The 25,627-nt window shown below is 40.9% G+C and overlaps 2 protein-coding genes across 5 annotated transcripts in view; one reads left to right on the top strand and one right to left on the bottom strand.

Annotated features, from left to right (window-relative positions):
• The window catches only part of MYO1E (myosin IE), an 89,374-nt gene extending 86,697 nt beyond the window's left edge, over nt 1–2,677 (bottom strand). Inside the window, exon 1 of one of the 2 annotated variants that reach the window (XM_082769269.1) lies at nt 2,621–2,677. In XM_082769269.1, coding sequence (XP_082625395.1) covers nt 2,621–2,662 — 42 coding nt within the window. In that variant the 5' untranslated portion in view covers nt 2,663–2,677. Of the gene's footprint in view, nt 1–340; nt 425–2,620 lie in introns of those variants that run through there. The other variant, XM_082769270.1, reaches the window with a different exon arrangement.
• A 2,579-nt stretch (nt 2,678–5,256) lies between these two features.
• Nucleotides 5,257–22,067, top strand: FAM81A (family with sequence similarity 81 member A). 3 transcript variants are annotated; one of them, XR_014318227.1, is made up of 11 exons: nt 5,257–5,341; nt 6,390–6,785; nt 8,150–8,215; nt 9,461–9,734; nt 10,478–10,596; nt 17,275–17,404; nt 18,552–18,658; nt 18,938–19,073; nt 19,424–19,619; nt 20,037–20,292; nt 21,473–22,067. XR_014318227.1 is itself a non-coding variant. In XM_082768723.1 (10 exons), the coding sequence occupies exons 3-10, from the start codon at nt 8,169–8,171 to the stop codon at nt 20,174–20,176; spliced, it is 1,149 nt and encodes a 382-aa protein (XP_082624849.1). In that variant the 5' UTR covers nt 5,257–5,341; nt 6,390–6,785; nt 8,150–8,168; the 3' UTR covers nt 20,177–20,654. The 3 variants fall into 3 exon arrangements, 1 of the variants encoding a protein (XP_082624849.1); XM_082768723.1 differs by lacking the exon at nt 21,473–22,067 and having other exon boundaries at nt 20,037–20,654; XR_014318228.1 differs by lacking the exons at nt 5,257–5,341; nt 6,390–6,785 and having other exon boundaries at nt 8,043–8,215.
• Nucleotides 22,068–25,627: the final 3,560 nt, after the last annotated feature.

A 25,627-nucleotide genomic window follows, 5' to 3' on the forward strand; every position in this document is an offset into this window, starting at 1 on the left:
CGAGGTAACGCGCCGAGGAGCAAAGGTCGCTCCCTGAGTTACCGGAGGCCGGTTTGAGGCACCTGGCGGAACCCTGGCCCCCGCCGCCCCTCAGCTCTGCCTCCCGGCGAGGCAGCCCCGCGGGCGCTGTGCTCGGGGCAGGGCTCGGGGGGCGCCCTCCGGCCCCGCACGGCCGCGTCACCCCCGGGCACGCTCCCGGTGCCGCGGGACGAAGCCGCCGCCGGCCCCGCCTCAGGTGCGGCCGCCGCACTCCCCCCGGCCCCTCGCGGGGGCGACCCCGACCCCAGCCCCATCCCCATCCCCAGCCCCTCGCCCCGCCGCCCCCCGGCCCCGCGCCTACCATCGCGGCTGCTCCGCGCTGCTGCGCTGCCCGCGGCTCCGCTGAGCGCCGGCCCGGCCGCAGGAGGCAGGGGGCGGGCGGCGGCAGCAGCGAGCCCGCCCTCCCCCTCTGCCCTCCCCTCCCCTCCCCTCCCCTCCCGCGCGCGCAGCTCCGGGCACGCCGCCGGGACGGGACGGGCTGGGCTGGGCCGGGCCGGGCGGGCGCTGGTGGCGGGGAGCAGCGGCTGCCCCGCGCGGGGCCGTGCCCATAAATGGCGAAGTCTCCGCGGCGCAGCCAATCGCCGCCCGCCCTGCCCGCAGGGAATCCCGCCCCCGCCCCAGCGCCCGCTCCCGGCCCGCCCAAGGGGCAGCGGCGGCTCCGGGACCGAGCCCCGTGAGGGGACGAGCGGGGACCCGGGGCCGTGACCCGGCCGCCCGACCCGCGGCCTCCCTCTCTCCCTCCTCCCGCTTCAGGCCTCGGCTCCGCCGTTCGCCCGGCCCCTCTCCGGGCACGTCCTTGTCGGATTGCTCAGACACAACCGGTATCGGCGTGAGGGGAAGGGGATTGGGAGAGGAGCCGTGTGGTAGACGTGATCTGCGACTGCCATTAAAACAAAAGCACATCGGGGAAGCGAGCAGGAACAGAGCTCCACGCTTCGATTCCCAACAGAAGGCAGCAGCGGTTGCACTGTACGAGGACAGAAACAATTTGCCTAACATTTCATTTGAAAATGGAAACGTTACAGAAATTTGTAAGTCTAATATAAAAATCAGTGCAAGAACTTGTAAGAATCCACACAGCATACAGAGGACAGACACGACAGAGTCTCCCTAGGTTTTATAGGTTTTTCTATTCGCTTTGGATTTGGGTCTTTCTTAATGTCTAGGTTTGCTTTCCTAAGACACATATGTTTGCATGTATGTGTCTACATACAAACAACTTTATAACAAGCTATGAAAAACACAGGAAACACAGGGTCATTAAGGTTGGAAAAGACCTTTGAGATCACCTGGTCCAACCATCACCCTACCACCAATGTCACCCACTAAACCGTGTCCCTAAGCACCAGGTCAAACCTTTCCTTGAACACCCCCAGGGACAGTGACTCCACTACTTCCCTGGGCAACCCGTTCCACTCTTTCTGAGAAGAAATGTCTCCTCAAAAAAAAAACCAGAGAACTCAGGTTGTGGAAGAAGATTTAAAAAGAGCATTTGCACCACATAGCTAATAGAGAAACTAGTCCCAACTTCCCTGAATTTTACATGTGCTGCTAGGGTCCATCTAGTCTAGATGGACAACAAGATGACTTTTAACAAAAAATTCAGAGCCAAAAGCATCTGTGCTCTGCCTCTGTGCTAACCTTTGCACAGTGTGTACCAAGCAGTCTAATTTACAATAAAGTCTTTTCATGCTGTTAAACATAGTGGTTTACTTCTGCTTATTTTAATGGTAAACATCGAATTCCCAAGCTGACTATATTAAGTGAATGATACTTATTCAACATCCATGCTCAGAAGCAGGGGAAGGCATTTCCCTTCCAATGTGAGTGGTGGTGTGCCTAAATGTTGTGCGTGCCTGAGCTCCTCCAGCTAATCATGAGTAACAGTCATCTCTGAGGAAGGCAGAACTCACATTTTCATCTTAAGGAGCTCCAGCAGAGTAAAAAAAAGAAATCTGTGTACATTTAAAATGAAGCACAAAATTTAGAAGTGGTGACATTTATATCATGAAATTCATATTGACAGGTTACCTGTAAAAGACCTAATTCGAAAAGATGCAAGAACTCCCTGCATCAAGAACTTCCATCATTTTTTTTCAGCAAGCTCATTCATGCATATATTGTTTGACAGTGTTGTGTTTGGTTAGCAATACTATTTCATGCAAGGAAGTGGTAGCATCAAAAACTATCTTGAGGATATGTTTTGGATGCAAGCAGTTGCAGTGTTTGATCTTCCTGATATTGATCACTATAGTTAAGCTTCAGGGAGACATTTAAGCTCAAGTTTCACTTCAGTGCCTGAGTAGGTTGATTGGCTTAGCATAAGGGACTTGTCTCAGGGCTACAGGCACAGTGCTGATGGATCCAGCACAGCCTCTGCCATCATGCAGTTTGGAGCCTGCACTGCACCAGTCAGTGCCACAAAGAGAGAAGCTGTTGCCTCCTCCATCGTGCAGCTGGTAACCCACACATGTTTCTACCTACCCACAGCCTGGTCGACTGAGCCAGCACAGAACAGGAATCAGGCTGGTGCTAAAATGCATAAAGACTAAATTGTCTTCCAAAATACCCTATCACTTACCTCTGGAAACACCACAGAATACAATCGTCCTGTGCTCTTCATTCTAAAAAAATGTACTGAGGCTTCAGAAAGAAGTAGCTCTTATAAGCAGTCAGTGAATCTGGAAAAGATTAGAAATTTTAATGAAATAGGCACTGCCCTGACTGATTTTTAATTGGCTAAAACAGGCGGCAAAGAAAAAAAAAAAAAGCATTACTGCTTTTCTCTTACTCAGGAAATACATTTAGAATAAGTTTTCCAAGCCACATATTTGTGTTCTGTTGATCACAATCATTTCATTAATCACTTAACTAATGCCTGAAGGCCACTAAAATAAGGCTTAATACCCTTAACAAAATACCATACTTTCAGTTAGAAAGCCACACAATCTGGTATTTCTTAGAAAGATGAAGGATTTGTATCACAGAAAAGCAAATGGTATTAAATTAAGGTCATTTTAAAAATTCAATGCAGATATCTTTGCTGTATCTGCTTTCCAAAGAATAAACATACACTTCAGTAATCTTAACATTTTCTAAATGCTAAAATGCAGATGGTTACATTCTGCCCGCAGTTACAAGCGGTGAATGTAGAATCCTACTTACAGAAAACAAAGTAAGGATTCAGCAATTTCTTCATGTGAAATGCAGGGAGAAATTAAATTATATATCTAAAACAAAACCAGAATTTTATGACTTTAAATGTGGTGAAATCAATGATTAGGACAGGATCTCCACGTTGGATGACAGTACAATCAGTTTAACTCTTTTTTACTCCCTGTCTCTATATCTAACAAGAGTCTCCTCCTTCCCTGCCTTTTGCTGGCCTTTAATTAGAGAAGCATACCTGTTCAGGAAAAATTCTTACTAACATGTTCATCTAAAATATCACTGGAGTAAATGTACCGTAACAAAGTCAACAGCCTTCTTCACCCCCTGTTTTTCTGAGGTTCTTTTTTTTTTTTTTTTTTTTTTTTTCCCCTCATGTGGCTGTTTTACTCTGGATCTGATTAAGAGAAGCCTCAGACTTGAGATGCTCCAAATACACAGTGTTGAGTTCTTCTCCAACTGCAAACCGAAACGTATGAATAATGTTGTTATTCTCAAGGCTGCTATAGATCTGGAAGAACTCCACAAGGACTTGGTAACCGAGAAGTTTTGTCTCCTGTATTCCTGTGGCTTCAGTTAAGCTATGTGGGATCACATCAACAAAAGTACAAGGATTGTATTTGTTTCCTCAGAGGAAGATTTATTGAAAACCTATGGAAGTTTTTAAGATCAAAACTTTATGTTTGGATGAGCAACCTGATCTAGCATCAATATTAGCCCTGCTTTGAGGGGGGGGGTTGGACCAGATTACCTCCTGAGGTCCCTTCAAACTTAAATTACTACATTCTGTAATTCTATGATTACTCAGAATGGGGCTCCACAGGAATGAGACAGTAGAGCAGTCCATATAAATGATACTACTGTGCTTTGATAGGGAAAGTGATCTGAATTTACCTTAAAGAAAATAAATCTGTTTATTACCGATTACACTGAAGATACAATTACATCAAATACAACAGTTTAGTACTGCTTTAGTTAGAAACATCAAGGAAACAATATAAGTACAAAAGCCATGGTTTCTGGTAACACAAGTTGAAAAGAATATCTATGTGGGTCAAACCAAAGATCACTCACCTTATCGTCCTGTTTCAGCCTGTATGAACACCTAGGGACACGTGTAAGAACAGACGAGCATTTCAGCATGACCGTCACACCTCCCAGAGCCCGCTGGGGCCAACACTGTTACCAGCGTGAAGGCCTGGAGGGAGAACACAGGCTGAGAGTGAGTCTGTGCATCAGTTTAACGTTAATTGCAAGGCTATAATAGGAAATATAAATGTTTATATAAATAGGAAATAAATAGGATTTTATATAAATAGGAAATATACATGTTAGCTGTTTTTAAAATAAAATAACCTTAATCAATTTGCTTCAAATAACAATTTGCTTTTAAGCCCAGGTCCTGCAGCCATATCTATACTAGAAAACACTAACACTCCAAGCAGTTCTTTTACAAGGATCCAAAACCAGGTGTGTGAAAACCACACCTGTGCGTGAACTTAGTTGGGGCACCAGCAGGTGAAGGAACACAGCTGTGCACGGTAACAAAGCCGAGCAAGCTCAGCAGAGGATCACAAGGACCGGGGGGCTGGTGAGAAGGGTTCCTCTGCCAGGTGGCAGCAGGCTTTGGGGGACCCACCAGAAGCCCCCCGATGAGGAGGCCGTCAAGACGGCTAAGCCAAGCTCTTCACAGCAACGCACGGGGGGGGGCGAGGACATAAAGTGAGCCGAGGGAGGTTCAGACTGGGTGCAAGGAACATGCCTCCCCCAGCAACTGTCCAGGGAGACCGTGCAGCCTCCGGGACACCCGTGCGTGTGTCACCACCCGTGTGTGTGTCACCACCCGTGCGTGTCGCCCCGCCCCGCCCCGTCCCCGCCCGGCGCTGCCCCGGCTGCGGAGCTGCCCCCGCCGCGCCGTTCCCATGGTGCCGGCGTCCTGGCAACGCCGCCGGCTCCCGCAGCGCGGCCTGCGCCAAGGCCCGCGCCAACGGCGGGCGGGGAGGTACGGACGGACGGCAGGACAGACGGCAGGACGGACAGCAGGACAGACGGACACAGCGCAGCGAGGAGCGGGGCTCCGCCGGCCGCGGGGATGCCGGGGACGAGAGGCGGGCGGCTCTGTCCCGCCGCAGCGGTGAGTCCCGGCCCCCGCTCCCCGCCACCCCGCCCCGCGGAGCCCCCCGGAGCCCCCGCGGCTCCCCCCGAGGTGCGGGAGGCGCCCGGCCGGAGGGCAGGGAGGGACGGGGGGGGCAGGCAGGGACAGGGGCGCCCTACAAGGGGTGCCGGCGACTTCGGGAGACGGTGACCAAGCGGCCCCGGTCCGCACGGGACACCCCCCGGCCGAGGGCAGGGCTGTTTCGGGTGCCGTCGGGCCGCTTAGCACCGGGACAATCCGCGTCCTGCCACCGGGCCCAGCGCAGCCCCGTTCGGTAAATGCAGGATTTGCTCCAATTCACTGCGCCGGTACAGCACGGTTGGAATTGCCATGGTTGGAATTGCCATAGCAATATCAAGCTGCAGGCAGCACCGCTTAGAACAGCGCCTAAACACGCGAAGGCAGCGATCCGACTGGTGTCGGTGCCACCTCAGCACAGCACCGCTAAATCCGGAGCTGCGTGAGCCTGCACGCCTCCGGTGCTTGCCATGAGAACACCTCCTTGTTCCTTGGGTTTGACAGTGGTTAGGATAAAAGGGCGCTCGTTACATAGGCTGAGCGAGAGGGAATCTGGCATCAGTCCTGGCACCCAGGTGTCCCTGGTTGCTGCACGCACCTCACAAGCGCAGTATTGCTCTGTGCAGCCGCCGACCAGCACCTTCCCACAGCCCTGCTGAGTGCCGCATCAGGTCAAGTCATCTGTAATTGATTAGGAAAGATTTCAGTGATGAGTGACGTGCTTAAATTAGAAGAACGAGAAGTCCATCCATGTGTCTCTTGTTTCATGTGCACAATTTGTCCAGACACTTGCATTTAGCTGTAGTCTGGGAGAAAACATAAAATCTTCAAGCAACCTTATGCTTATTCTACTCCAAAAATTGTTTTTCAGTTGATATGAAATGTAAGAAGGCTGTAAGAAGAAAACACTTGAGTTAAGGACTTTTTGTTTGGCTGTTTTTATAAGGAGTGTATCACTGAGATATTGCTAGATGTACAGACTTTAATGCTTTATTTATTTTTTTTTTAGGTAGAATCCAGTTCTTTGCCTCTGTGATGCATAGCTCTACTTAAATCAGTGGGATATCCCTGTGTTCATAGTTAAATTGCACGTTCAAATGCTTCGCTTCATCAAGATCATTAAACTGTGGTACGGCGCAGAGCACCGGGAGTAAATGAGCTGCGGCCTACCAAGACCTCGGGCACTACCGGGCAGCTGTACAGCCCCCCCGGACAGCCAGCAGGGGCTCCCCACGGACAGCGGCACCGTTTGAAAAAACGTGGGGAACCACGTGTGCGAGGAGCAGACTGCACGACTGGACATTCAGTGGCTGTGCAGAATTCCCAGTGCCTCAGTCATCATAATGATACCCAGCTCTTATTCAGGGCTTGTTACTTACAGGCATGTAAGAGCTTAATCGAAGAGGTAGGTACCATTATCTCTGTTTCCCGTATAGAGAATTCGAGTCATTAGGCATGGAAATAACATCCACAGTCATCAGGATCAGAGGTTGCGCAAGGAATTAACATCAGACCTTCGGAATTGCAGACTAGTGTCACTGCTGCTCAGCAACCCAGCCTCTCTTGAAACTATTTTTTTTTTTTTTTCTAATTTGTAGTTTCTGAAGCACTGTGCTATAAATAGAACACACATACTGTGACAATGTTTGCTCTGTTTTTAGGCAGTGCTTTCATAAGTTTCTAAAGCACAAACATGCTTGGCATTTTGAAACCTCAGAGGACAGTCCTATCACTTCTTTACAGTCAAAATTTTATGATTTTGTTCCAATAACCCTGTTTTCCTCTTTCTGTTTGTACAGCATATTGCACCAGGTTTCATCAGCAATTGCAAAATTCTCTTCATACGTAAGCGTCTTGTTTTCAGTGAGCATTTTAGGTTCCCCAGGAATTCAGGCTCAGGCCTTCCATGGGATAGCCATGCTCACTTGTGCCATTGTTGCAGATTAAAATGTGTGTTTGTTTCATATGGGGTGGAACACTTGGATTTGATTGAGGCTATTACTTTTTTTTATTGTTTTGATTTCTGTCACCAGAGGAAAGCTACTGTGCCAGGCCCTGATCTCACTTACAGTAAGATACTGAAAATGTCTTTTTGAAGCTATTACCAGAGCTACTCTGCTGCAATGTCTGTCACAGTCTGGCCCGCTATATGTAAAAATTAAGAACAAAACATATAGTCTTCCTACATAAGAATTTACTACATAAAGTGTGCTCTTTTAGATTTGAGAACAAATGGGTAAAATATACAGTTTTGCTAAACCATACTGCTCTCTACCATTCTATTTAGATTACCTGAAAAATACATTATCCCCAGTAATTGCTGTCATGGAATCTTTTCACTTCATTCTCTAGCCAATGCATTCTTAAGCTTTACTATAATCCCATGTATCTCACTTTTGTATTTGCTGATTGATGCCGTCTGAGACCAGCAGACATATTTGGGTCAAGAAGTTTGTTTGCCTCTGTCTTGCCAAACCTGTTCTATGGGTCGGAGCAGATCTCAGTTGTGAAGTTGTCAACCCTGCCCTTCTCTAGAATACCGTTTTCACTACAAAAAAAACCCTTCCTATCAGGTTATAGTTCACATTCTTTTGTTCCTTTATATCAATTTTCAAATGCATCTATTCCATAAGCAATATTTAAACTCCAAGATCAGACCTGTCAGCATATTCTTAAACTCCTCTTGAAGGTTCACTTAAAGCAGAAGCATTGAATCATTTCATGCCAGATATAGACTATTAAATAATTCAATGTGTACTTTTTCAACAGACAAATTATTGACCAGAAAATGGCCCAGCGAAGCCCGATCTTCCCAACTCTTGCCCATTCTGAAAGGTACAGCTGGAATGTAAAAAAAATAAAATAAAAAATCTTCATATTGTGGAGTATTATGTCTCTCTTAATTCTCTCTTAATTGTCTATTTATAGTAATGCTGTAACATAGAACTTTGGCATTTTATATGCAAAGCAAAATGAAATACCCTAGACTCATGCAAATCACGGCCCATATCACAATTCCTTAGTCAGCTTTTACTTAACCCTTTCTGAACAAAATTAAATAGCTTAAACTGTAACTTAGTAGAAGTCCAAGAATGCTATACTTAGGCCAAAGCCTTCTAAACATGGAATAAGTGTGAAAGCTCAAGGACAGACCTCACCTTTGTTTAGAGTCCTCGTACATCTCTATCAGTGTTATAAGGGTGAAAGTAAATTGTCAGGTTGGTTCATTAACAGGAAACAACATGGACAATACACAGTAACTAACAGAGTTAAAAAAAAAAAAATAAAAATAACGACTCCTCTTTTGAAGGGGAGTGGAACTTATGGTTCTGAAAAATTTATTTACTCTTTACAGAACATAGCATTGGGAAATGATTATGTGCATCCGCAGTCTATGCGGTCAATTTGTTATTTATTTTCTTTTACTTTGAGCATCCATGAGCTGCCATTGCTTTTCATGGAAGCTACATAATGCAGAGCTCTTGAGAAACCTAGACCTAAATATGTTGTTTTGTTTTTTAATCTGGCTTCTGAGACTGAGAAGCTTGTCATAATTTTGATCTCTCCTCACGTTCTAAACCTGCATATGCTCCTATCCCATTTGTGGGAGGACAAGCTTCTGTACAGTATTAGAGGATAGCTGTATAGACTGCAAGAAAGAAAGTACACAAGCTACTACTTTTTAATCTTGGCCTGGTCTTATTTAGTTTGCAGTATCTACGTTCTACAGTTTCTGCTTTGATTAAGCCTAAAGAAAGATGAAAGCTGTAGAGACAAATAGCATTACTTCTGAAACTCAGTAACAGGATCTGGGTTTGTGTTCTTATTCCAATTATAGTTCTGAATTGTTACTTTTTATAATGCTAATGTCCTCTTCTTAAGATCCTATGCCTTTGTAAGCTTCCTTAAAGAGTAGGAAAAAGCCTAACTTGCCTTTCTACAGGACAGATAGATGCAGTAGCAAGCAGCATCTGTTTATTTGCCGCAGTGGGCCCTCTCTGTAAGTCTTTTGGTGCTTCTCCCCACTACCGCCAGTTTTGTGTGAGACCTTAATAATATCTGAATATTCTTCTTCACTAGACGGGTTCGAAACATACCGCTGCACAGCCAGGCGTTGACAGCGGTCCCGCTGGCATCTGCAAGCCTTGTGGATCAGCTGGAAGACAGAATCCTAAGCCATGAGAAAACCACGGCAGCGCTCGTGGAACACGCTTTTCGTATTAAGGAGGACATTGTTTCCACTCTGCACAGAATGCAGAATAAAGGGGGGGGCGATCGGTTGGCTAGGCAACTCTTAGAAGAACATATCCGAAACATAACTGCAATAGTGAGGCAGCTTAATCGGGACATTGAGGTACGTTAGGGTTTTTTAAAAGGACTAATACCATTTCAGCTACTTAGTCCTTCTCATTTAATAACAAAGCTTATCACAGGATGAGAAAGTTCAGACAAGGTCTGAAGATCCTGTAAGCTTATAAATTGTTTTTATAACTTGAAACACTGTTTGCAAATTAGGCAGTTCCTTCAGCAGCTATGAAAATAGTACAGGATATTAGCATATAAACACAGAAACCTTTGTGGTACTAATAAGCTTGCTTTCAAAAGCAACACTGGAAAACCTTGAAAAAAATGAATTAACGTGACACTAATACCCAGCTCAACTTCAATCCAAAGGCTGTGCCGAATAAACACTAGGAAATGCCTTAGGTCTGTAATAAACTTTCTTTTATTTCTGACTCGCTGATGACACTAAGTAACCAAACCCAACTGCTCATTTTTCTGACTTAATCATACGCAGATACATGACCTCTGCTCAATGAGCAACATGGGCGTGGTGGGAAAAACTGATGGATAAACGTTAATATTTAAAACTTTATTCCATTGTCAAGTTCTACTTTATACAGATTATGGTAAGGACAGTAAGAAAAATAAATGACCTAGAGGTACTTGTTTTTGTATATATGAGATGAAGCTTTGATTAAAGTCATGATAAAATATATCTCTTTTTACTGAAATACTGAAAAATAATGAGTGACATTTAAAATGTACATTAAATGTAACATACTGAATTTGTATTTGCATATGAATACTTTGTAGATGCTGCAGGAACAGATACGTGTCAGAGACAATCTCAGCTATGGAACAAATTCTACCCTAAAGAGTCTGGAAATGCGGCAGCTTTCTGGTTTAGGAGATCTTCGGGGAAGAGTGGCAAGGTAAATGCCAATACGAAAGTATGTTTTGGGGACTAGCTAATGTTGCTTTAATCTTGAAATATGAATGTCAATGTTAATGGGCTGAACTTTGGCAAAATTCCCAGGGTAATTTTGCTCGGTGTTTTCCAGAAAATGAATAATAATCCTTTGCATTCCAGTATTACGTGTTAAACTTAACAACGTGACCCTTAATTCCCCAAATTTGTTTTTAACAAATGACTTCAAATTCCATAGGAATCTGGATTTAGTTCAGTTTTAAAAAGAATTATGGTTAGACTTTAAGACTAATTAGCACAATTACTATAAAGGAGGTATGGTATAATCTGCACTTGTAAAGAACATAATAGATGCACATTTTTGCGTATGTGTTAGAGGTAGAAATATGTGAATTAAATTATTGGTTAACCATATTAAAATCTATGTAGGCTACCTGGCACGTAAGAAACAGAAAGCTATAAAACAATTGAGTTTTTACAGGCTACTTCAAACTCCAAGTTACAGCTGTGCAACAACACATACACAAGGTTGTGCCACCACTGACACACTTACAAGCCATAGTACAACAACATTTGTTTCAGTGTCTGTGAAGTGAAACTTAAAAGACAGTTTTGTACAACTACAGAAAAAAGGACCAAATCTGTCCTAAAATATCCTGGCTTCACTGGAATTACACTTCTTCTGAATTTGACCTATTATCTGTATAGTACAGGTAACTTTTATTTTTTCTTGTACTTCAACTGATGTAGTGATAACAGCCTACAAAGATATCCAGGGAGGGATTTTCCTTAAAGTAAATTTTTCTCATGAATTCTTTGATTGTTTCAAGTTTCCACAGTTACTTCTTAGCCCGCTTTGTAAAGAATACTTTAGAGAGGTTAAAAATACTGATTATGTAACTTTTAAAAAAACTTATGCTTTCCTAAAAGTTATTCTTTAGTAAACAGGAACAAACTAGACAAACTCATTTTGTCAAATGAAAACTTGACTGAAATATATACTGTTCTCTGCGAAATTTTATAGGATCATTATAGAATGGCTTGGGTTGGAAGGGACCTTAAAGATCATCCGGTTGCACCCTCCTGCTATGGGCAGGGACACCTCCCACAAGCCCAGGCTGCCCAAAGCCCCATCCAGCCTGGCCCTGAGCACTGCCACAGTTGGGGTAGCCACAGCTTCTGTGTGCAGCCTGGGCCAGTGCCTCACCACCTTCTGAAAGAATTTCTTCCTAATATCTAATCTGAATCTCCCATCTTTTAGTTTAAAGTCATCAGCCCTTGTCCTATCATTACACCCCCTAACAAAGAGTCCCTCCCCAGCTTTCCTGCAGCCCCCTTTAGGTGATGGAAGGCTGCTATAAGGTCTCCCTGGAGCCTTCTCTTCTCCAGGCTGAATGACCCCAGCTCCAGCCCTCTGGTCATCTTCGTGGGCCATGAGGATGGATGCGACACATGTACATGCTTGGATCTTCCTGCTTTTTATATAAAATATCCACTTTGAGATCCCACTACATCGTAAGACTGGTCCTTATCTGGAGCAACACAGATACTGACTGCTTGTGCAGCAAAGTAAAGTGCCTTTGGTTTCAGGAGAGAACTCACATGAATAAACATGTGCCAACATGAGCTTCTCCATGGGGTGCCGCCTGACTGAGTCCTTGGTATGGGGAGCGGTGGTGGACTAGCTCAGTCTTTGCCAGGATTTCTTCCTTTATTTACTTAGGGCAACTCCCTTTTATTCTGCCTGGGTTGCAATCTGATTATTTTAAGAGATTATACCAATCTGCCCTTATGTCAGCACGAACAATGAACGTTGGAAATTTGTATTCATTACCACAAGAGAATTAGTTTGTCTTTTAACTGTTACCTTCTACTCAGTATTATAACCTGCATTTTCTCTGTGCAGATGAAAATAAGCTTGCCTTTCACCAGAAATCAAGGTAAAGCAGTGGTCCATGAGAGAAGGTTATTTTCCTTCACCTACAAACATATTCTACTTCAAACTCCCGTGAATAATGGTTATGGTATTCCTGGAGATTATGATCAAAATTGCAGTTTGTTGTGCTATACAGATACTTACCAGAAACTTTCCCTTGCATATTTCCTGATTACTCTAGCCAATACGTTACATAAAATAAGCCAAATTCACCTACTATAATTTTACTTCAGCATCTGGTCTTACTAGCTCTCACATGAGTTCAGAGAGTGAAAGCTTAGAAACATGTTGAAGCTACTGTGGGTTACCAGCTTGGGTCCATCAGCTAAGCCCTGCTCTCAGCCACAGCCAGGGTGCTGTGTGTGGCTCAGGCTATAGTGACAGTCGGCTAATTTAACTCAAAGTACATCACATTTGCTCTAGGCTAGAAGAATACACATGGACTACTGCTGTGACTCAGTTTGTATACGCTGAGTGATGGCAAATCACCTGTGTCTGAGCCTTTGGATCCTGTAAGGATTTTCCTGTCAATCTCAGGATCCTGGCCAAATTTCAACGCCAGTAATTACATGCATACTAAATATCCTATTCAACTTCAGTATTGGAGAGAGTACTATTTATTTCCTAACACCAACTGTTCTGTAACATGTCAATATATTATTGAACAACTGTCTCATTAATTCTTGAGGGTTGCTGCTTTTAGCGGTGAGAACAGGGATCCCTACACGCACGTGCACTTGAGAGGCACAGCTCCAACGCCCCACAGCTCTGGAGGCGTGTGACTCAGAGAGACCTCAGGGCCGAGCGCACCTGCATCACAGCATCAGCTCATAGCCCTAGCAGGAGAGGACGGAACCCACAGAGCAGTTCATGTCTCTGGGCCATTTTTCATTAAGAATTATTGATGAATTTGTAAAGCATCATTACGGGGTTCAGCATGAATGATGCTGTCCATATTCCTAAGAATCAGCATTATCATTAAGACAGAATTTACCTCTATTAAAAGCAGTGACACACTGAACAGAAAACTAGATAGATACTCATAGATCCATTAGCCCAGCCTCCCGTCCCTGATGTTGGTAGTTTTATATAACCCAGCTTTACTATGTTTATTTCTAGTGATAAATTCGTAAGACCATAAAATTCATGGGTGCTGCCTTATCATTTATTTATAGAATGTTCTGTGGACTATGACCACTTGTCTGGGACGTTTAAATACAGCAGCCTTATAAGAACAAGAGCAGTTGCTGTGTCTAGAGGTCGCCCTCTCCTGAAAACTCCAGAGAAATAGCAATGATGCGTGTTCACATTGGGCCTACCAGGCATATATAGTTGATTTTTATATACATCATAGATCTGACTCATTTCAGATGCCCTGGACTTCAAACATGTAGGCAGATTTTCCTACACTGAGTAGAAAATGAGTCTGATGCATCTGGGATGCACTGCATTTATGATCCCTGTAAGTAAAATAAATCTGCTGCACTCTCTCTACTGGTGATGTACAAGACATACAGGGAAGACTGATCTGGCCTCCCGGGTGCAGGCCATGTAGTATCTACTAGCTCTGCTGTTCCAGCCCAGTGGATCCCCTAGATGCATCAACTTGTTTTTTCACAACCTTTCTTTCAGCTACCTGTTTTTCACTGAAGCATTTTTTTAATGTTTTTTTAATGTTTAAAGATGTTTTTAATCAAAACATCTCCTATTATTAAAAAACAAACAAACCAGAACATTACCAATCTGGCATGCCATTTTAGCCTAGTTCTCAGCTTTTTCTAGTCATTGATGATACTTCATAGAACAGCCATTACAGTTTGATTTCTTAGAGATGAAAGGCAATGAAAATATTCTTCAGTGTGCCAGAAAAGGAACTATTGCTTTTGCTTACTAACATTTGGAAGACAGCTGCTTGATAATTTCACTGTTTTTATTAAACATTACTTTTTTTTTTTTTTAATTTATTTATACTGGATTCTGAAACTCAGAGTACTTGGAACTACAAAGTCTTCTCTTCATTTAGTCTTCCTATACTAATTTAATTTAAGTACACAGTTTGGTAATCATAACTTTTAGAAAATGTCCTCCACAGTTAAATAACAGTACAACAAACCTGTCCTAGTACATTTTTGGCCCAAATTTCAACAGTGCATGTGTGCAACTGCAACATGAAAAACTGGTGTGAATAGTTGGTGTGGCCTACTCTCTTCATTTGAAGCATGAAGACATTGTTGTGCATTTCTTTGTACAAAATGGTTTTCTATAAAATCTTAAGTGTTGCGTAAGCTGGAAGCACAGCTATTTTTTTCAAATTGATTTTTTTATATCCGTATCCTCAGCTCTTACATTTTTAAATTAGTATTCTTTCTATAAATCTTAAACTATTTCTAATTTCTTTCCTTGAGCTTTTAAGACGACCAGACCTCAAAAGTTGATTTCAACTTTTGTCTTTCTATCCATAGTCCACTAGCTTCATCTATAGTCTGATCTTACTATTAATTATATTAAATATTTCTGAACATTGGATTTAAATAGTACTTTTACGAAGGATTTATTCTGATTTTAACATGAATCTATAAAGAAGTCAGAGCTTTCTGACATATGGAAAATCGAGCAGGTATTGTAATGTTCCTCTTATCTGTAAACAAAGAAAAATTCCAAACTATAATGAACCATTTATTTTTTAGATTACCAATTTTCTTCCCATCCATCATGCAGGAGGAAATATAAATCAAAAGTATTGGAAAGACCATGGTTTTCTGTATGTTCATCTTCATACTGTTTACTTTTTTTCTGTACTATTTGAAGGCTAGTGGAAGCATCGACCAAAATTATTTGCTGTAAGTCTTAAACTCAAAATATATACTCACATAACTGATATCAGGATCTTTGTATGTAGCATACTAGTGTTCTTTTGCAGGTAAAAACTGATCAGGCATTTTGGATTACATACAACATATATAGTAAAGAGACTGCTTTGACCACTTGAACACTGAGAATATTGTTTTAAAAAACAACCCAGGATAAAAATGAAGTACATTCCATAACTACATTGATATTTAAAATGTATTCCTACTTTTGTTTTAAAAGGGTGCCAATTACAGTATACCTGTAGAAATATTAAAAGCACAATTCATACATACCAGCTTGACACTAAATTAACAGTCAGAATTTTTAAGGTTTCAGTTACCATACAACTACATGACCCTTTTGATCATGTAACCCAGTTCCACAAAGAAGAGATGCCCTATGATTAAATCCATAATGCTAATTTGCCTTAAAAGCAATTACAGATGCCTACTCTTTACTTTTGGTATAGTAGTTTCAAAGCTGTTGTTTTTCATATTTTCTGTAATGCCTCAGAGAAACAAGACTTTATTTTTATTTTTTTAATTTTTATTTTTTGAGTTCACAGGCTTTTGGTGAATAGATTTAGCTTCTCTTGCCTTTCTAAAGGAACCACTGATTCTAAGACCTGTAATTCACTGCTGTGTAAACCTATTCTGCTTTTTCTACAGATATTACTAATCAATCTTGCTATGCTGAACTGCTCAACTATAAATTATTTTCTACAGGTTTTCTAATTTGTGATATTTTACATTACTTATTATTTTCATATTGAAATTGTACTGTCATATTTATAGTAACAGTTGTTACTGTAACCAAGGTGATGAAAGCACATTTTGAAGTGAAAGCTTTCCAACTGAAACCTGAGTTAAAAGAAGTTAAAATGTGTCATGGCTTTGCATAATGACTTAACCTGCCATAGTTTGTCCCATTTTACTGCCTTTTTCCCCTTTAAATTGTAACTGCTGTCTGTTCTTCATCAGTTTCAGAGATCAAATTTAGTAACTTTGGTTATTATACATCTAAAATATATATATATATATATATATATATATATATATATATACACACATGACTCATACTTTGCAGGGGTCTTACTTCTGAAATTACAGTACTTATATTTGTGCAGCTCAGTTAATGTCCTTATTGTATTATTGTAGATGAAATCCACCTGATTAAAGTATTTTTGAAATGTTGTAGGAAATGCATGTATTCTATAGCACATTTGCCCTTAAAATGTTACAGCACTGAGAAATGTTCCAACGTGAAGAAAGGAAAGTAATTATTATGTGCCAGTACTGCATTTTGGAGTCCTTAGCAAGACAAAATTGGCATGGCTTTAAATGACGGCTTTACCTAAATACAGACTGTATTAACTAAACCATAACTTTTCCCCACATTGTTTACTACATAGATTGTGTACTATTATTTTGCAGAAGAAAATAAAAATAGGAATGCAAGACTCAGAGGAGCACAGCTACAATAATGGAGAAGTCGTCTTCAATTAGTTAGGCCTCTAACTACATAGGCCAAATCTTACAGGCCATGACAGCTGTCTGCTGGAATATGACAGAAGTATGACACATTGAAATCCTGCGTATCTTTGAAATTGTAATGCGATTACCCCAACTCTGATAACAACACAGTCTACAATTTATGCCAGAGCCAAGAAAACAGGAGTGCATCAAATGTTTGGTAGACTATTTGACTTCTATTCCTATTCAGGAGCAGTTTGATAGGTACTGTGAGATATATCGGCATTCTAACAGCCTCATAAGACGATATTTTGCTAGACAGCCATCACTATCACAGAAATACCCAGTCTAAAATGGATAATTTTAAAAGGCTGGACCTTATGTTCTATTCAGCTGTTGCTTTGGTATTTGTTTATTCAAACAGGTGTGATGCCGGGTTAGCCAGACTGTCTGCAGAACATAAAATTACATATGAAAGACTTCAGAGCCTAAGTAAAGACCAACATACCTCTAAGCTGATCTTAGAATCTAAAATCAAAGAGGCAGAAATACAGGTACAGTATTTAGACCCAAGTGATCCACGTATAGGTAAGAATTACAGTCTAATTCAAACACACACCATTAACGTTAATTATTTTCCTGGGAGTTCAGAGATTTAAAGATGGAGACTTATATCTACTCACAGTCCTTATTAGACTGAATATTGCTACACAGCTACATTACTGCATTGGTCTAACTAGAAAAAAGTCCTTAAATTGTTGCCTTTTGTATGCTGTGCAGAAGGTCCTAGTGTTTAAAGGTACCCACGAAGTCTCCAGGAATGAACAGCCATCAGTGACTGCTGATGTGAACAGTTTCTTGAGGTCAGAATGTTAATGAGACAGGGAAGTTCTACAAAACCACCGTAATAATGCAAGCTTGAGGTTACCCTGTATGTTTTGGCCTTCCCAAAATTATTTTGTATACATTTGAACACTATTTTTGAAGGTCAGCAAAACAAATCTGTTTTGTGGTTCTCAGAATCCCTTAACCTATCTGTTGGGTTTCTCTCCCATTGGGTACGAGAGTGAAATTGAGCACTAAATACAAGCAGAGTCCTGAGACGCTGCAAAAAAAGGTTCTTCATAACTCTGTCTCAAAGCCTTCTCATTTTCTTAGGTAACAACAATATTTTGCACTTTCACTTTGTGGGAGGTAAATGGTTAAAATTCACTTTTCTCAGAACACTCAGCATGCCAGGAATATATTGTCATGAATCTTGTAAACAGAACAGTATGTTTTGTACTGCCACGACTGCTTTTGTGAGAAATACTTTACATTAGCAATAACTGATCCGCAGTTAAATTCAGCACTGCAGTAGGCATTACATGAGAAGTGCTGAAGACTCTCACCTAGTTGCGGTGGAGGGGTCTGCACATGTAACACCTGGTGATGTATGGATTGTGTAAATCCAGCTGCCTCAGAGCAGGACGAGGCTGTTCACTTTATTGATGGCTGTAGAATTACATCTTTCACAGTGTTTCTACTTTTGTCTTGTGAGACAATATACTTTTCATGATAAAGTAAAATGCACAAACTCAATAATTTTGGAAACATCAGCAATACGACCCTTCTTTATCCCTTCTACTGATACAGAAATTTCCCAAATGAGACTGTGGTGAAACGTTGTTGAAAAATAGTAAATTCTGAATTCTGTTTCAGATTTCTCATCTCCTGAGCAGAGTGGAGCAGTCAATAATGCAGCAAGAAGCAAAGCTGAAGGTTGCCTACAAGGAGAGCACGCAGCAGCTCCACCTGCTGGACACCAAGTGAGTGAGCAGCCATCGGCCCGAAGAGACGACCCCATTTTTAGTGCCCCAAAGCGTTGTGGTATTTCATATAAATACTTCTATTTTGTTTTCATTATTTTCCAAAACAATGTTGCCTGCCTTGTCCCATTTACTAGCCTTAAAGTTTGAAGATTTGCCTTGATACGGTGTCAAGAATGCAGTAATTATCATTAAATTTTTGTGATCATCATAAAAGAATGGTGCTGAATGACTGAAATTTCTGCTCTTTTTATCTCCTAATTTGTATTATGCTTTTAGATTAAAAAACGCTATTGAGGAACTCAGCAGCCAGATTTTGTCTGCACGCAGCTGGTTGGAACAGGAACATGAAAGGATTGAAAAAGAGCTTGTGCAAAAGCTGGACCAACTCTCAATGACTTTTAAGGAAACCACGGTAAGTTTCATTACAGTCTCCTAACACTTCTCAGGAACTATTCAAAAGCATTATTAGTAACTGGGACTTTCAGACCTCACCAATAGTTGCAGAACTCTTTTCATTGATGTCAAGCATAGCATTCCCATGGCCTGAGAGTCTTGAAATAGATCTGACCACTTTAAAAACATCAGTATTTTAGCCTACTATCAAGTGAGTTTAAAGTGTTTTCTAAAGTAAATTTTAATTCCTTACACCTTTAAATTCCACATAAGAAAAGATGATTAATCAATACCTATTGCATATCTGGGAAACACCACTCTAGTTTCATACTCAAAAGAAACCATTAAAATTATTTTTCCTGGCTCCAGGAAATGAGTGAAAGAGCTATAGAGATGAAATTCAACCAAATGTCAGAGAAAATTGACAAAATAGAAGAAATACAGAAGATTACCATGGAAGCACATGAGGCACAACAGAATGAAGAAAAGATAAATATTCGCATTGGCAAACTTCAAAATGAGATTAACGAAGACATAAAAGAAATGAAAGCTGAAGTTAATGCTGGTAGGACTATGATCGATCAAGATCTTTCTTCTGAATTGCGGTAACAATGACTGACCTTTAACACTGTTCAAAATGTCTTTGTACTAAAGTATTTTAAAGACACTGGGGCCAAACATATTTGTTGCATCTGTTGCATTTAAAAGGGCTTTCACTAAGTGTGAAGCTCACAGAAACAGCAGGTGACATCTTAATAGCTTAGAAGTGCTTCCCCTGAACATATGTAAGCACGGTTTGGCTGCAATCAGGGGCATTATTACCATCAGCACACCAGAATAATTGAAGTCCTATTTTTACAGAATTTTTACTATCGTTCTAGTGAAAAATTGAGTGTTATGCTAGGAGGCATATTCTGATATTAACTATATCATACTCTTTTGCTTTATGTTATAGACTAATTCAATTCTCATGTGCAATTAGGGTTTGCAGCTATCTATGAGAGCATTGGGTCTCTACGGCAAGTTCTAGAAGCAAAAATGAAGCTTGACAGAGATGAACTACAGAAGCAGATCCACCAAATGAAGCAGGAGATTCCAGCATGGGGAGAGGCTGGACCGTGACTGCAAGATTTTGTCTGAGATGAATATTTACCTGGCTAATAGGCAGACTATAATCTTGTTCCAGTCTGTAATCCAAATGTAATGCATGTACCGAAGGACAGGCTGCTGTTGCACAGGTTTGTATGTTTAAGTGGTAAATGCAAGCTTTTAACAGATCAACTGACAGGAAGCTTTTATGGGCTGAGGTGCTGATTTACCACTGCACTACTCTAGTTGCTCTCAGGAGATTACCAACGTAAAACTAGAGTAATATATTGGTGAAGCTGGCACCTAACTTGCTAAAGGCATTTCAATGCTCCCCAGTTTTGTAGGCTTGATCAGGCAGTTATATGCTTATATGTATAAGCATCTCGATATATTCTTTTTTAAATAAGAAGTTGGTATCACTTGTTTATTATCAGTTCGGCAAGGTTCTCCACCTTGATACAAATTACTATGTTTGAAGTCACCGGACATTTTTGCAGTGACCTTCTCTACTATTGACTCCCTGAGGAGACAGAATTGGCACCAAACTGACCAATTTTCAAAACTTAGACACTGTCAGAAAACTTTTGTTTAGCTGTGCAAATATCCTGTGTGCGTGCATACGCGTGTGTGTGTGTGGAAACTAAATAGTATTATATAATGTAGTTGTAGACTAAGATGATTCATGACAATATAAGAAACAACTTGTGGTCTTATGTATTGTGACCTTTTTAAATGAATAACCAAGTAGACTTGAGACAAAGTAAAAAAAATTTATATACAGTATTTTATAAGCTGGGCATGTGTTCCTGTGACTTGTTTCATTATATTACTATGGATTTTGAAAGGTTTGAAAACAAAAGAAAAAGTGATGATCTGGAGATAAAGTCTGGAGAATTTTGTGTAAAATGAAATGCAGTTTATGATCTGCTTAGCTATTTCTATTGAAGTAAAACAACTAACTCTTCAAATTTAAGTAGATTTTAATAATTTAGTAGGTTCAAACTGGTAATTCATGGTATTTCCAAGTAATAATGGTGCTTATTTCCATTCCCATAATAGTTTACATGCTGAAAATGAGCACCCATGCAGAATAATAATCTAGATGGGAAAAAATATATTTTGATTCTTTATCTTCATTCAGAGCTTGTTATTGCTTATGTTTTCAAATCATGCAGGATTAAGCAGTCTTGAAGTATAACAGGCTTCATCCAGTATCCTATTAATTTATACAGTAAATAGTACTTCATGTGCAAAAATACCATTAATTCGTACAAGTGTTACTGCCAACTTGTACAAGTTGATACAATGTCTTTCCATTGTCTTTAACAGGCCTTTCTTTTAGCCAATATTTCAAAACCATATTCGTGTTTGGACAACCAGTGGCAAACGTCTCATCACTTCCATGAACCAAGGTTTGGCCCACACAGTCACCATATTAAAAAAATGCTCCAAAACTACATGTGCATTAAGTAGGACAGTGTACTGTGTAAAATCAGGAAAACATACATGTCTTTACAGGATTAGTGCCTAAGTTGATATTTACTTCCTATATAGTTGAAAGTATCTTAATGCATCAAAGATATCTGAGCTTTTTGCAACTCTGGCTTCTAGTGCTCTCTGATAACAACACTGCCTCTGTTAGTCCTGTCTGGTATCATCCACATGCTGTGGAGTATATTTACAACGGCAGCTAAAAGGTAAGCCCTGTTCTCTAAATGGACACAATGAAATGCTTGCAGATATGCTTTAGGAATTGTCTTAATACTTCATTCCTTCTTCATTTCTGTATTCTCATCTGTTCTTAAATATTTAGACAAGTACAATGGAAAAGCTATCACTGGTGTTTTGTAAAAAACAGACACACACCTTGAACACACAAGGAAGAAACAAGAGATGAACAAAACCTCACTTTTTCTTCTGTAATTGCAAATCTGTACCTGAGAGAGTCTTGTACAATATGGAAGAGTTTACAGGGAAACAGAGAAACAGTTTATGTATGACTAATAAAATGTTTCTCTTGTAAAATCTTGTGTGATTCATCAGATATATATATATAAAAAAAAGTAGAACATCCTTGACATCCTTGCTAATTTTACTTCTGCTGTTTTCCCTAAATTTCAGCTAAGGTAAATAACCAAACCAGAACAAAACAAAACACACACAACAACACTGAAATGTGAGTTCCTATCAAGCAATGTGTTCCAACTACGATGAAGTGCTATTGGAGGAAGTTTTCTGCACAGACTAGGCCTACAAAATCTTGACTGCACCTTCTGTCAGGGAGTGTTTGTCTCTGGTAAATAACAGCTGAGTTCTTCAATGTAGAATTAGAGTCCCTACGTCTTTCTATCTTCTTAAAATTGCATAGCAAAAGCCTCTCATCAGGCAGAAACAGCCTGCCCCCAGGGGAACAGTCAGGAGGACAGTATTATGGATACTGTGTTCTAGGAAAGCTTGATTTTAAAAAGCAGAAACCAGTTGTAAACACTGACTTGCACAGATCCTGCAAAACTAAACAGAAGGACATACTTGTGCTTGAAAGTGGAGCTGCCCCTTTATTTTTCCTTTCCATGTTGGTCTCCCCTGAAATTCCTGTGTGTTAGGAGTGCTAATTTCATTCCTTCAGGAATGCAGAGGGCTTCTGATGGAGGAAGTAATATTTTCTCCACTCAACATAAGTACTTACGTTAGTACCTCCAGGAGTCACTACCTGTACAACACCAAACTGGGCTGTGTTTTCTCTCCACAAAGGGAGAAAAGAAACGTAGTGAGAAGAGGCAGTGTTAGTCTGGGTAATTTTCAAGGTTATATTGAATCTCTATTACCCTGAAGGAAAAACTACTCCTTAACTCTTGCTCCTTTAAACTGAAACAGCCTTTGCTGGACATTGGTTTGTTCCACTTGCTTGACTATGATCCCAACTTCCATGAAATGGGAGGTGAGACTTTAATGTCTTCAGAGCTTGTGCTTACTATAAAGCTTAAGCAATACAGAAACAAAAGTATGCAACGTTTTTCTTAGGGGATACAGAGCTTCTGAACAAAGAATAAAAAACAAAACACACCACCAAAAAAAAACCAACCAACCAAAAAAAAACCCAAACCCACAACCAAACAAAAACAAACACACAACCACAAAACAAACGGGAAAAAAAAAAAAAAAGAAGGAAGCGCCAAGAAGATCCACTATCCCCTACCGCTAATGACTTCTAAACCAGCATAAGAACTTGAATCAGCAGGTCCAGCACTGGCCCCTGAAGGAAAACTCTCCTTTCTCAAAAGGTGTGGGACACGTAGTAGATGAGCTCAGGTAGCAATTCATATTGCACAAACGGGGAACTTTTTTCTGGAATACTCAAAGTACAGGAGGCAAGAATAATGACTATATTCCTCTGGACTGGCTGAGTTCTCCTTACGCAAACACTTACAGAACCAGGAATTTCCAGGGTATCTCCAACTCCAAGCTGTGTATTTATAGAGTGTCCCAGTTCTATAAATTTAAAACCAAATTTCATCACTGTAATGGCCTTTAGTAATATGAGATACAGAGAGCAGATAGGATCTGCTGCAATGCACTACTTTAAATGCTGAAACATCCTCGTGATTGAAGCATTTCCAAGAAAGTTTTCAGTTGCATTTCCAAGAAAGTTTCTGAAATCAGAAGACCGTCTCTCCTCTCCCCATGACTTTAAAGAATTATATGTTGATAACTGTGCAGCTGAAAGTGAGTACGAGGAGATTACATAGTGAATCAACAAACCCCAAAGCTCTAAACTCATAGATAAAATCTCTCAGGTGGGATAGAAGAAAATTGACAAGTGACGCCAGTATTTTTGATGTGCTTTTTAGGGAGCAATGCTTCCTTAAACTCACTAACAAACCTGAATATCTAGGCTCCAACTCTGGGTATTAAACTAAAATCAAATCAAACCAGATGACAAAGCAAACCCAAAGCAGAACCCTTTCTAATACAATAAAAAGAAACGATGTTGCATGAGGTGAATGGAAGGACTCTTGTTGGGGCGTGGAAACCAGGTTCACACGGGAAGCTCAAGCTAAATTTGCCAAGGTTTCTTAAGCTGATCCCATTGCCTAAACAACTGGCCAGACTCAAAAACTTTTCAGTGAATGCTTTTCAGTGAATGAGAAGTCAAGCAAGGATGTTACCTAGCATACACATGACTTACTCAGAGATATTTAACAGGTTTCTCTTTTTAGAAACTAGCTTTCCAAGGAAACACAAACAGAAGGCCTACAGCTGGGGAAAAAAGAAAAAAAAGACATGTTCATTTCCATAATCCAGTTTATGATCAAGCCTTTTAAATCTGAAAGGACAAAAGGAACAGGTTTCATGAAATCTTTTTGTACATGTCCCTTATTTGCATACCCTGTGGTTCTTTCTTTATCTCCCTGATAAAAAGTGTGATCTGGCTTTAACCAACACTGGCCACAACAAGATTTGCACACAGGAAAAATGTCACCACATGTGAATATGTGATACCAGCAGTGCCTTGACTGCTGCTTCTATTTCTTCTTGTAACAGCAGCTTCCTATTTCTTCTTGTAACTTATTCACTTCTGCTGCCCACTCTGCACACTGTGGTTAATAAAAATCTAACAGGAACTAAGGTCATAATCAGAAACTTTTTGTAAAATGTACAGCTTTACTTCCTCTTAAGAAAAATTTCTTAAGCTGCTCTTTAGTTCTCATCATAGCCTTTTATAAAATCCTATTTTTTTCTGGGGAGTTTTATTCAGGCAATACACATGTATACTGCTATTTATCAACTAATAACCAAGATACAAGGACTAAGTGCCTCCTCAAGCCAGAGTTTCCCAACTTGTCTTTTAAATAGCTATAAATGCAGAGATAACACTTCTTATTCTTCACAGATACACATTTTCTATATAATTTTCATTACTCACGTCCCACACTGAGTTACTGTACTATGCCAGTACTGATATAAGAACTATCTAGAAAAAGCGTGAACGTACAGGGAGGTTATTTCTGGGAAAAAAAAAAAAAAAAAAAAAAAAGACAAGAAATCGGGCAAAGCCTATTGCAGACACATTTTTTATGTATTTTATATTTATCTTCCTTAAAGAATAAACACTTCTGAAGAACAGCAGCAAATGACCACAGAAATTTCTTATTTACTGATGCTGATCCCAACAGCTGCCTGTGGCCTAACCCCATTAACATCACTGCTTGGGAAGTTGGAGGGGGCAGCAGTGGCAGGAAAATGGCTGGAAGGTCTTAACGTTAATGGCACTGTGTAACACCTTGTGTGCTTCAAACACCTGTTGAAATAAAACCGCAGTTTCAAACCTGCCTCTGTGTAGAAGGCGCGTTGTTTCTGTGATGCTGCTCTGGTGGCTCAGGCACAGTTCTGGCCACACATTTGAGCCGCAGTTCTCCTAAGAGCGCTCCAGAGCATGGCTTCTGGCCGGGCATGGGCTGCCCTCGCTTGCCAGAGCTGCTGCTT

The sequence above is a fragment of the Aythya marila genome (assembly GCF_965140915.1).
Source record: "Aythya marila genome assembly, chromosome: 11".
Classification (NCBI taxonomy): Eukaryota; Metazoa; Chordata; class Aves; order Anseriformes; family Anatidae; genus Aythya; species Aythya marila.